General features: G+C 52.0%; 1 protein-coding gene across 2 annotated transcripts in view; it reads left to right on the top strand.

Moving 5' to 3' along the window:
* Positions 1-13252, top strand: part of INPP5D (inositol polyphosphate-5-phosphatase D) — a 118655-nt gene that overhangs the window by 66596 nt on the left and 38807 nt on the right. For both annotated transcript variants that reach the window (XM_066280401.1, XM_066280400.1), the window contains 4 exons: positions 245-332; positions 5960-6040; positions 6190-6261; positions 7285-7408. In XM_066280401.1, coding sequence (XP_066136498.1) covers positions 245-332; positions 5960-6040; positions 6190-6261; positions 7285-7408 — 365 coding nt within the window. The remainder of the gene's footprint in view (positions 1-244; positions 333-5959; positions 6041-6189; positions 6262-7284; positions 7409-13252) is intronic.

Below are 13252 nucleotides of genomic sequence, written 5' to 3'. Positions count from 1 at the left end.
CTTGAGATTCTAGATCCAAATTTTCTACAGGCTGTGTACGGCTCAACAGAGGTAAACAGGTCCGCGCATCACGGCTCCAGTTTGGTCCGGGGTGTGGGATGGGAAGAAGTGGGGGTCTGGGGCGGTGGGCCGGTCTGAATCTTTGTTGGAGTTTGTTCTTCTGGGAAGGATATTTGGGGGAGTCAGGGCTGCCTCAGCAGGCTCCTCACTAATCCTTGACCTTCACCTTGTCCCCTGCCCCCAGAGAAGTCATCCGGACCCTTCCTTCCCTGGAGTCTCTGCAGAGGTTGTTTGACCAGCAGCTCTCCCCAGGCCTCCGTCCACGGCCTCAGGTAAAGGTTTGGGGGTTGGAAAGATAAGTTTGAGAAACTGGGGGTGGGGGTAGGCATCGAGGTAGCCAGTGTCCCGAGCACTCAGGAGGAGGGCCCACCCTGCCCCTACTTTCCTGGACCACCAGCGAGTATTTTGGGGTGAGGAGTGAGAGCCACAGAACTCTGCTCACCCCCCCCCACACACACACACCCCCATAAGGCGTTTCCTGTTGTCTGATTTTGATTTGAGGAATAAAGACTTGAAATTAAGCACCTGTCAGCAAAGCTACTTGTTAGTGCTGAATAAGATGTCTAGGCAGGGCCTCTCCCTGCCATGTCTCTTCAGAACTGAAAGAAACGCATGAAGTGCCTTAAATTCTTTTTTTTTTTTTTTTGAGAGAGAGAGAGAGAGTCAGAGAGAGGGATAGATAGGGACAGACAGGCAGGAACGGAGAGATGAGAAGCATCAACCATCAGTTTTTCCTTGCAACACCTTAGTTGTTCATTGATTGCTTTCTCATATGTGCCTTGACCATGGGCCTTCAGCAGACCAAGTGACCCCTTGCTCAAGCCAGCGACGTTGGGTCCAAGCTGGTGAGCTTTTGCTCAAACCGGATGAGCTCACACTCAAGCTGGCGACTTTGGGGTCTCAAACCTGGGTCCTCCCGCATCCCAGTTTGACGCTCTATCCACTGCGCCACTGCCCAGGCGTGCATTAAATTCTTGGTTCTGCCGTTGCCCCAGGAAGAACAAGATGTTGGTGCACTCCCCCCCCCCCACGGGATTGAGCAAAGATCAGCAAAATTAAAAACAAGGAAGGAATATCTCAGAGAAAGTATTTGCAATCAAGATAAAGGAACAAAGTATTAACATAATTACTTTTTTTTTAAAAGTCTACAAATAATTCAGTGAAAACAACCTAATTTTTAAAATGGGGAAAAGCTATAAGGAAGACTGTTTTACTGAAGAACTGGGAATAGCCAACATACAGAGGAAAAGATGTTTAACCTCACCGCGTTAGTCACCAGAAAAAAATGGCATTCAAAATGAGGCAGTGCCTTCTTGCAGATCAGACAGGCAAAGAGCTGATTGGTGAATCAGGGCTTGGCTTTGCGGGGACCAGGGACTCAATCAGGGCTTCCCCTCTCCTCCCTGCTGGAGTGGAAAGGGTTTTCTGAAAGGCCCTTTGGCTGTTTGCATTGCCAGGGAGGGGGGTAATTCACCCCTTCTACCTTTAGTTTTTTTACGGCTGGACTAGTAATAAAATAATACAATTGAAACGAGACTAGATTAACAGGAGAGGAACCAGTTTAATACGTGCTCATGGGAGAATCACGGTGTGATGCTCAGATCATAAAATGAGACAAATAATCCTAAGTGGGCACTTTTTTTTTTAAATTGATTGATTGGTTGATTTTAGAGAGAGGAAGAGAGAAAGAAAGGGAAGCATTCACTTGTTGTTCCACGTAGCTGTGCATTGATTGGTCACTTCCTTGGGCACCATTTTATATATTTTATATGTTAGGCAAACTCCTGGGGAACTGGCAGGACAAAGAACGCTGCTGCTCCTGAGAAGGGCTGTGACCAGGGTGTTCATGCAGCTCTGCCCCTCTTGTGGTGAGGATGTGTCTGGGCCCTCCCTCTCCTCCCTCGGGAGCAGCGCGGGCACCCATCACGGGGCATAAGCAGAGTCGGGGCTCCTCCCGCTCTAGCAACCCCCCAGGTGGCTGCGATTGGAAATAACCAGTGGGCCTTCGTGGGGCACCGGCCCTGGGCCCTGACAGCATGAAAATGTTAAATTCACATATCCTTCCAGCGAGCAGTTCTTTAGTTAGGCAGTTGTTGTAGAGATAAAGAGATGTTGACAAAGATATTTATTGTGGTTTTGTCTCTAAAAGTAAAAACAATGCCTGGGCCTGTGGTGGCTCTGTAGATAGAGCGTGGACCTGGAATGCTGAGGTCACTGGTTTGAAACCCCAGGCTTGCCCGGATAAGGCATATAGGAAAAGCAACTAATACAAGTTGATGATTCTCGCTCCCCTACCCCTCTCGCTTAAAAAAAAAAAAAAAAAAGGAAACCACACATACAGAGAGCTGTTAAACTATGTGCAGAGTTTTCTAAGGTGAATGCACTGGTGTGGAGAGGTCTTCAACGCATACTGTTGGGTGGAGGGAAAAAAGCAAATGGCGGACTAGTACGCAAAGTATGGCATGGAAATTGGACCAGAAAACTTATACCGAAAGGGCAATTCTGGTTACCATGAAGGGAGTAAGGGGGTGGAATTGGGGAGAAGGAGGCCCGGCCAAGAGGAACTTTGGGTTTACTATATTGTTTGAGGCTTTTAGTGAGAAAACATATGTCTATCCTATTTGTACAACTTAAAAATTCATCAGAAAAGAAAAAGAGATGATTTTGCTTTCCTCCCAAGTTAATTTCCAGGAAAGTCCAAACAAATCTAGACAATGCAGCCCGGTACCAGATGCTAAGTACCAGTCTGACTAGCAGACCACACACCCGAATCTGAGAAGCACAGAGGGCGTGGGAGGGGTCCCCGAGGGAGGCGCTGCCCGCCCTCACCCTGGGTGTGCCGCCCATTGGCCCAGGCCGAGGTTTGCAGTCGGTGGTGGGACAGAGCGCCCAGGGCTGGAGGGTAGCATCGGACACGGAGGTGGAGACAGAGTTTTCACTCGTACCCTCCCTGTGAGACGCCCGGACTCGTAGAGAAAGGCAGAGGATGTCGTCCTGGGTGCCTTCAGAAGGTCACAGGTGGAGGAGGGCGTCCCGAGGCTCCCCGGGTAAAGAACTCTGACCCCTGGATCAGAAACATCTGGTTCGATCTCTGTGGGGCCCTCGGTGCTCCTTGGTCTTCTCATCCATCTGAGAAATGGGGCAGGGGGCGTATGCCACACTGCGAGGTCCCGTTAAGCAGTAAGTGAAAAGGCACAGGGGAGCCATCTGACTGCATGAGAACCTTACCAACATTAAACCCGGGCCCTCAGGTGGACCTCAGTGTGGAATTTATTTGAGAACCTCTGCGGGGGTGCAAAATGTGCCGGTATTAAAATGACTGCTGGCCTGAGGCCCCGGGGGGGGGGGGGTGCAGGGAGGCCTGGGGCAGCTCTGTGTGAAGAAGGAGACCTTCAGCCTTGGAGCCCACATCCTCCTCTGAATAGTCAACTGAAAAGCACAGTGAATTAACTCGGCAGCTTATGAAAACCCACGGATAGCACTCAGTCCACTTTGCCCACTTGTAGGCTGAGCTGTGAATTATGCCCTGACTCTCCAGGCTAGTGACATTTGGGGCTGGATCATTCTTTTTTGTGGGGGACTGTCCTGTGCATTGTTGGTTGTGAACACATCCTGGCCTCTACCTACTAGACACCATTAGCATCCCCCAGGTGTGACACCCCAGACTTATCAAATGTCCCCTGAGGGACAAAATCACCACCAGCTGAGAACCACTGAGCGAGATTTGCATTCAGACCTGAGGGGTACCTTGTGACCTTGGACAAGCTGACTCACCACTTTGACTCCACTTGCCCATCTGCCGAACGAGGATTATAGGAATCGGTACACACACGGAGATTACGTGAGTGTATAGGTTCAAAATATGCTCGCCATCGCGTAAGAACGCCTCCAGTCCTCGTGTGCTTTCTGTTGAATTAGAGACAGACATGCAGACAAGCTCCGGCGTTGTTCTTGTACCACTTCTTCCAAGAACCACCCCCACCCCCCACCTGCACCCCTCCCCACCCCGGTTCGTCCGGAACTTCATTTATAGTTTGCTCCAAACGACACCGATTCAGCAAGGGCTGGGGTGGGGGGGAAGACACCTGGCTAAAACTGTACGGTGACTGTCCCAGGTAGCAAGCAGGTCATTCCAAGTGTCTAAGAGGGAGGATGAGGGGGTAGAAACCTGTTACCTTTTCAATCCCATATGAGAAAAGTAACCCTATAACACAGGGCTCCTGAGCTGCCCCCACTGCTGAGCCGCCTGTCCTGTCCTCACCTGAGGCTCAGCTCCTTGTCTGCAGGCCTTTTCCCTGATCCTAAGAACGGACCAACCATAAGCTTGATTAAGGAGCCCAGGAGCCAGAGAAAGTGTTGACGGACGTGATGATGATGATGGTGGTGGTGGTGGTAGTGACGGTGCTGACGGAGGTGACAGTGGTCATGGTGGGGAGGAGAGTGGTGGCCAGCTGCTGATGGGGGTGACGGAAGTGACGGTTGGTTGCTGGTGGAAGAAGCAGCATACCGAAGTGCCTGGGTGGAAAATTGCGGTCCAAAGCCGATGTACCTGGCGGACTTGTTCAGCAAAGAGGTGGGGTCACCTAGTTGGAGAAAAACCCCACTCTCTTCTTGGTATTCAAATCATGCACGTGTCTGATTGTCTCATCCTACTTCTGGAGATACAGGGTAGTGTCTCTCTGTATCTCCAGCCCCTGGCAGCTTGCCTGGCACAGAATAGGTGCTTTATAAATGTTTGTTCTGGGAGGAAATGCTTGAGCCTGTGGCCTTGGTGCCAGGCCAGGGGGCTTCAAGTCCTGCCCGGCCACTTACTGGCTGTGTGGCTTCCAGCAGGTAACTTGAGCCCTCTGGGCCTTTGTATGCATTGAACAACTGTATGGAGCATCCTCACTGGCCAGGCACTGCTCCGAGCACCAAGGGGCAGCACTGAACAGACTACCACGGTCCCAATTCTCACGGAGCTTGCGTTCCAGCAGGCGGAACACACAGTGAACAAATAAATGACCATGGTGATTTTTTTTAAACTTTACTTATTTATGGATTTTAGAGAGAGAGGAAGAGAGAGAAGGAGAGAAAGAGGCATTGATTTGTTGTTCTACTTACTTATGCATTCACTGGCTGATTCTCGTGTGTGCCCAGACCCAGAATAACTTGGTGTACCAGGATGATGCTCTAACCAACTGAGCTACTGGCCAAGGGCGATCATGGTGATTGAGATGCAACAGAGCAGGGCGATTTGGTGGAGATGGTGATGGCTACTTTAGCGTGGTCAGGGAAGACCTCTTTGTGGATCCAAGACCCAAGTGACAGGGGGGTGGCCTTCCCAGGTGAAACCCCCACCTCTGGGGATTCCTCAGAAAGCAGAGCTGGAGGCCGTGGGCAGCTCAGAAGTGAGGCTGAGAGTGGCTGGGGGCGGAGGGTTGGATCACACGGCTATAGGGCTGGGTGGAGAGTTTGGATAAGTTTCTCCCGGCTGTGGGAAGCAACTAGTCTAGGGCTCTCAGCAGTGGGGTGGCTCTGTTTCGGGGCATAGAGCAGGCCCAGCGGTGCAGTGCATGGAGGAGGAGGAGGAGGAGGAGGAGGAGGAGGAGGAGGAGGAGGAGGAGGAGGAAATAATCAAGGCCAATCCTAGGGTTTCGTTTATGCAAATGAGATGAACTAGAGAAGCAGATTTAGAAGGAAGGGGGAAAAGATGACATTTTTTGGGCCATGATACATTTGAGATGGTTGGCGATATCCTCGACTTCTTCCTTTGCAAAGGGGGGTAATAGTAGTACTTCAGGGGCTGCTGGTTGGGAGGGAATGAGATGACGTCTGGAAGGTTCTCAGCGTCACCCTCCCTCCCAGTGGCTGCCACCCAGTGAGTGTGTCCTTCTCTGCTCATTTCCTCGTCTCCCAGGTGCTTGGGGAGGCCAATCCGATCAACATGGTGACCAGGCTGAGCCAGCTGACCAGTCTACTGTCCTCTATTGAAGACAAGGTACTTGGGGAGCCCCGCCCCTTCTCTTTGGCCCTCTCTTCGCTCAGAGAATGCCCAGGTGTGCAGACTCTGTGCTCCCTTTGTCCCCAAGGACGCTGCCCTCCCTTCGCCTCCCGGGCTCAAGGGCTTTGGTGCGTTTCTGCCCCCAGGTCAAGGCCTTGCTGCACGAGGGACCCGAGTCTCCACACCGGTGCTCTCTCATCCCTCCGGTCACCTTTGAAGTAAGTGGCTGGGCCCTGTGCTTCGCAGCTGGAGGCGGGGGGGGGGGGGAGGCATTGAAGGAGGGCTTTGGGCTCACCTGTGCAAGGTCCAGGAGCTCAGCCACGGAGAATGGTAGGTGGCGGAACCCCCCGGGAAGGTTCTGGAACGGTAGAATGGGTATCCAGAGGAGTCTGGGGAAGCTCCTTCATGGTGGGGGCTCCCCGGGAGAGAGCTTCTCAGCCCAAGATGACGTGAGCTCTGCCCTTCTCAACGTGAGAAGGGAGGTAGTGAGTGACAGCAGAGGGGGCCCCCAGACTGGCTGCATAGTGCCTTAAGGGGGGATTGGGACAAAGTACATGTCCATTGATTTGATTTTCCCCAGGAGGGGCTGAGCTGGAATCCCTAAGCTCTTCCAGACACTTGTTTTCCTTAACAACCCACAGAGACCCTGGTGCATCTCGGCCCTGGCCCCCCACCCAGATACAGAGGACGAGATGTCCCAAGATGTCTCCCTTACTCTCCCCCACAGCTTTTTCTGGCCCTGATGATAATTCTGTATTGGGATATGTTTCTATCGTCTAGCGTGACAATTGTTGTTTTCCTAATTTGTATTAGGCAGTGTTCAAGTATTGGTTCTAACAAGGCTCAGGAGCTTAAATCTATTACTAAAATTCTTTCTGGAAGTAGGTGACATCCGATTGATGAGTGTTGTCACATTAGGCAGTGAATGAACAATTTCCCAATACTTCATCTGTCTCCTCCACCAAACCTGTTGGCGGGACGGGTAGTGGGCACGCAACGGACTGGTTGGTCTCCTTCCCACACGCTAGCAGTTCTCGGGAGCTGCCGGTGGAAACCTGGGTGTGCGGCCCTGGGTGAGGGAGGCTTAGAAATAGAAGCCAGATGGCCCCCACGGGAGGCCGAGGCAGGGCTGGCCTGGGCTGCCCGGCCATATGGACGAGGGGCTTGTGTGTTGGCACCAGCAAAGCCTGGACCGAGAAGAGATGACCGACATCTGTCCCCACCCCTCCTCCGCTTCACAGGTGAAGTCAGAGTCTCTGGGGATTCCTCAGAAAGTGCAGCTGAAAGTCGACGTTGAGTCTGGGAAGCTGATCATTAAGAAGTCCAAGGATGGTTCTGAGGACAAGTTCTACAACCACAAGAAAAGTAAGGCCTCCTCGTACCCATAGTGCTCTCGTTCTGCTGGTGCCATCCCTGACGACCGGTCGCTGGCAGGAGGCTGGAGAAGCACATCCTGCCAGGCACACGCCACCCCTGTTCTAGGACACCCACCGCCCCTGCCCGGCCCGTGGAACACCCCACCCAGCTCTGGGGTCCACCTCTCCTGCCTTCTCCTTCCGGAAGCCTTCTCTGGCAGTTCTGTGATACGGTCCTCCCCACTCAGGGCCGGGCTGACACATACGGTCACCTCCCAGGGCCTGGCCCAGGGCCCGGCACATGTGAAGGGCTGTGACCTCAATCAGGCAGCATCTTGAGTGTGGTAGAGTCTGAGAGAGTCAGTTTCAGGTACGTGGGCTCTGGAACCAAACTGTCTAAATTCACATCCCTGCTTCGCCTTGTCGCAGCTGGGTGACCTCAGACACCTTAACCGTTCTAAACCTCAGTTTTCTCATCTGTAGAACAGATGAGAAGGACTAAGTGAATAATCTGCCCCTAAGGCTCCTTAGGAAAGAGCCACGCGGAGTACTGAGGCTTTGTGCCATCACGGAAACTCGCTGGCAAAATGGGAAATGTCCTCTCACCTGAGGCTCATGGGCACGTGACTGTGGGCCAGGCCCTGGGGCCCAGGCGGGCAGATGGATGAGGCCTGCACCAGCACAGAATTGACATCCCGGGGCATTGAGTAGCCTACAAATACTCAGATAAATACAAGTTGGGGCAAAAGTAGGTTTACAGCCTGACCAGGCAATGGCATAGTGGATAGAGCATCGGCCTGGAATGCTGAGGAACCAGGTTCGAAACCCTGAGGTTCCTGGCTTGAGCACAGGTTCACCAGCTTGAGCGCGGGCTCACCAGTTTGGGCGCAAAGTCTCTGGCTTGAGAGTGGGATCATAGACATGAACCCATGGTTGCTAGCTTGAGCCCAAAGGTCACTGGCTTGGCTAGAGCCCCCCTTCTACTCCCCGCCCCCCGGTCAAGGCACATATGCGAAAGTAATCAGTGAACAACTAAAATGCTGCAATGAAGAATTGATGCTTCTCATCTCTCTTCCTTCCTGTCTGTCTGTCCCCTGTCTGTCTCTCTCTCTGTCTCTACCTCATCTCACTTAAAAAAAAAATAGGTAGGTTTACAGTTGTTTATCTGGAAAATAACACAATGATTCATAAGTGATAATAATACAAGAATCAACTCTTGTTTCATGTACTCACAACTGTCCTCAACATGATTTCAGCTATTAAGTGTTGCGAAGAAACAGACCCAGGGTTTGGGGGCGGAAGGCATTGTAGAGGGGCAGGGTCCTGATGGGGCAACCCCAGTGAAGAGGACAGCCAGTGACAGCTGGGCAGGGTGGCCAGAGGTCAAGGGGAAGGGAAAAGCTGTCGGGGGTCTCCCGAAGAGGGGGGCTTCAGGGCCACACGGGCTGCGGTCCCAGCAGGTGTGGGGGAGACTGCAGGAAGGTGCCTGAGGGTCCTGAGTGGCACCCCATTCTGGCTGAGGGGTCACGACACCGGCCATATAGTGGTTCTTTCTGTGTGTGGCCGACAGGTTCCCCAGAGCCACCTGACACGCGCTGGGGACCCTCCCACCTGCGCCCTACAGTTTGTTTTCCACGTCAGGAGGCTTTCAGACCCCCCTGAAGCCAAAGGCTCTCTGGTCTGTAAACAATATCCTTCATCCTTCAGGACCCCAAAATCCATTAGGAACACTGAATGAAGGAAGCCGGATTTTGCAAATAAAAGTACAGGATGCCCAGTTAAATTTGAATTTCAGATAAACAACAAACTAATTTTTAGCAATACTTGGGACATACTTATAGTAAAAATTTTTTTTTCCTGAAACTGAAACTTCACTTGGCATCCTATATTTTATTGGGCAATCCTGGGCATGACCAGCATCTTTGGTTCTTAATAAAGAAGTCGGGGAATAGAAAAGAACAAAAAAGGATATGACGGAAAATATCCAAGTAATTTTATAGAGGATAAAGGTAAATATTTTTTCATGAAACTTGTGTTGTAGTTACACAGACATGCAAATTTGTGTGCACGGGGATCACAATGTAAAATGTATTTTTCCTGGCGTCACAGGCAAAAAAGAAAAGAAAAAAGAGTACAGCAAGCCAAGCCCCTGGGTTAGAGGCATTTCCTTTTTCTTTTTCTTTTTTTTTTTTTTTTTTTTTTTTTTGGCATTTTTCTGAAGCTGGAAACGGGGAGGCAGTCAGACAGACTCCCGCATGTGCCCGACCGGGATTCACCCGCATGCCCACCAGGGGGCGATGCTCTGCCCATCTGGGGCGTCGCTCTGTTGCCACCAGAGCCACTCTAGCGCCTGAGGCAGAGGCCAACTTTGCTCCAATGGACTCTCGGCTGCGGGAGGGGAAGAGAGAGACAGAGGAAGGAGAGGGGGAGGGATGGAGAAGCAGATGGGCGCTTCTCCTGTGTGCCCTGGCCAGGAATCGAACCCGGGACTTCCACACGCCAGGCCAATGCTCTACCACTGAGCAACCGGCCAGGGCTTCCTTTTTCTTTTTGTTTGGAAACAGAGGACCCTGCTCTGGTTATGTTAGAATCCTGACTTGTGGGATGGAATGTTCTGGAAGCAGGTGCTAGTCGGAGACCCTGGCTGATGGCCGGAGTGGAATGCTGGGAAAATCCTGCCGCACCAGCCTTGGTATGCGTGTGCCCTGTAGGCCGCGTCTCCACACTGTGCACTATCATTTAGCCCGTGTGTTGGAGTGGCCTTCGGACATTGTCCTGGGTCGGCACCCCCAGCTTTGAAGCAGGCATGGCAGACCCGGCAGAGGACAGCAGCGCGTGGCATGTGCTCATAGGTCTCTGGGGTCCGGGGCGATAGGCGCAGCCTCACCCACCAAGAACACCATCTGAGCTTCAGGTGGTAGATACTGGCCCAATAGCCAAACTCTACAGATAGCACCCCTGTCCTTAGAATCCCCTAGGCTTTGATCTCTAGAAGGATGGGAAAGGAGATTATATTTTCAGCAACGACTTGGTATTAGACTCTGTGCTGGGCACAATGGGACAGAGGATAAGAGCACAGATGGGCTCTAGACTTCCTGGCTTTCAATTTACGCTCTGCTGCTGGCGAACTGTGTCATGGCCAAGTTCCTCTCCACGCCGCCATTTTCTCATCTGTGAAATGGGAATAATGATGATGATGCTGGATTTCCCCTGGGCTTGTCCTGAGGAGTAGGCGAGCAGACACATGCGAGAGCTCCTCACGTGTGCCTGGCGGAGTGTCCAGGCGGATATCAGGGGAAGGAGGTCCGTCCCGTCCTGCAGCCTCTTGCTCCTGAGTCCCATCGGGGAGGAGCACCAGGCCCACCGGGTGCTCTCAGGGCAGCAGGGGGGTTGGGAGTCTGGAGACCAGCCCTGTGCAGGAAGTGGGGTACAACAAGGGGAAGAGTGTAGGCAGCACAGTGGGGTGCTAGGAGCCCTGCTTTGAGCAAGCACTTCTGACCTTGGTCTCGTGGCTTCTCTCTCTGGGCCTCAGTTTACTCTTCTGTCACATGGGTATTATAGCAACCGGTAGGGCTGCCATGAGTCTTAAGTAAGTAAACATCAAAGTAAGTAGTGCGTGGCATCTAGTAGGTGCTCAATAAAACTGGCTGTCGGCACTACCATCATCATCACCAATATAATTATCCTTCCTAGGTAGCTGTGCGGAAGGCAGAATAGATCAGCGAGGATGGAATGAGAATGACGTCCCTAGACCCTGGAGCATGACAAGTTGTCATCTTCATGCAGAGTTGAGACCACAGTGTTGGGCAGGACTGTCTGCTGCCAAGTTGGGCAGGATAGATGGAGACTTACTGTGGGTTTACGCCAGAGAGGGCTGGGCTGAAAGCAATCAGCTTAGAGTCCTACTTTTATCTCTGTCACGGAGAGTAAGTTACAACTGAACGGAGAGTTCCCAACTTTGACAAGAGGAAACGGAAACCTAAGATGAGTGAAGAGATGATCAGAGGGTGCCGGCGTGCTCTAAAAAAGACTTGAGGTTTCTCGGCTGAAAGAAACACCTGCCAGGATTCAGAGCAGCGCTGTGAACTCTTGTCAGCTTAATTCAGTGGGCAGGGCTTTTTTCTGCACATCTTCCATGGGCCAGCTCTGAGTTACAGACCTCCCTCAAAGGACTAGCAATTCAGCAAAGAAAGCTGACATGTGAGCAGGTATTAGACTGTGTGGCAAAGACCAGGTTAGCCCTGCGGGAGGGTGGATAAGCTCTGCTGTGGGGTGGTGCAAGGAGGCTTTATACCACAGAGATGGGTATAAAGCCTGGGGCTTTGAAGAATGAATAGGAACTCACCGTGCATGAAGCAGGAAGGGCACTTGGACTGAGATAGTAGCACCTGCAGGGAATAGAGAAGAGTGTTACGGGAAATTACATGTTATTTGTTGTAGCCCTAAAGAGATGAGAAGTGGGGCGTGGGGTCCCCGGTGTGGGCAGGGCCTTGAATGCCAATGTCAGGGTTGGAGATGTCCTGTGGGCCGGAGAGTGCTGGTGTGTGTACCACTGGAAGCATGACTATAGCTTCGTGGAATTATGGGCGGTGGGAAAATTGCCATCAGGTCAAGGGTGGGAGAAGGAGCCAAGCTGGAATGAGTGGCCCTGAGAAATCCCGGCTGAAGGTGCCAGCCAAGGGCCACCTCGAAGGCAGCCTTTGCCAGGAACGCAGTCTGGCCTGATGTCTGAGCCGTTCTGCATGCCGACGGGTCAGAACAACATTGACTCGCTCCGCAGCCATGCTGTAAAGGAGAGCCGATGGAGCAAGGTCTCCAGAGTCCGAGGAGAATCATTCCAAATTTAGGGTTCTGTTAGTGAAGGATGAGGGTTGAGTGTTCAGACATGCAAGGCCTTCAAACATTTATCCCCCGTGCCCCCTTTCTCGGAAAGCTGTTAGAGGTGTTGCTCTACCAAAGTGAGGGCATAAACCCAGAAAGAGGAAGGCATTGGGTCCGAAAAAATAAGATGTAAATACAAGAGAGACAGAGGTGAGTGGGTTCCTGAATGATGGACAAGGAAGGTCCTAAGGTGATGACTGTGCATCAGGTCTAGAGGTCACCTGTCCAGGGAAGAGAAGGTCCAGGGGCTCTGGGAGAGGTTCCCCTAGGATGACAGGATGACACCGTTGGTAAAAAGTGCTTGATCCCATGGAAAAGAGTGCTACAAACTGAGAGATTTAGGACCGATGGAAAACCATGGCCGTTATTATCTCCAGAAAAAACAAAAAGTTGTGTGGTTAAAAAGGGAAATAATGGCCCTGGCCGGTTGGCTCAGTGGTAGAGCATCGGCCTGGTGTGCAAAAGTCCCAGGTTCGATTCCTGGCCAGGGCACACAGGAGAGGCACCTATCTGCTTCTCCACCCCTCCCCCTCTCCTTCCTCTCTGTCTCTCTCTTCCCCTCCCGCAGCAAGGCTCCATTGGAGCAAAGATGGCCCGGGCGCTGGGGATGGCTCCTTGGCCTCTGCCCCAGGTGCTAGAGTGGCCCTGGTCGCAACAGAGCGACTCCCCAGAGGGGCAGAACATCGCCCCCTGGTGGGCGTGCCAGGTGGATCCCGGTCAGGCACATGCGGGAGTTTGTCTGACTATCTCTCCCCATTTTCAGCTTCAGAAAAATACAAAAAAAAAAAAAAAAAGGGAAATAATCAGGACTTCTCCATCAGCAATGTTTTCATAGTCAAGATAAATAATAATAATAAAACACTGATTACTTACCCAGCCAAAATGATGATAGAAACATTAGAAGAATGATAGGGGGACTGATGCTCTGCATTGGTGAGGGGAGGGGAATGGCAAGAGGGGGGCACAGGCTGTC

This window comes from Saccopteryx bilineata, chromosome 5 (genome assembly GCF_036850765.1).
Source record: "Saccopteryx bilineata isolate mSacBil1 chromosome 5, mSacBil1_pri_phased_curated, whole genome shotgun sequence".
Lineage (NCBI taxonomy): Eukaryota > Metazoa > Chordata > Mammalia > Chiroptera > Emballonuridae > Saccopteryx > Saccopteryx bilineata.
The sequence above is the reverse complement of the archived record's forward strand: the minus strand, read 5'-3'. Positions and strand labels throughout refer to the sequence as shown.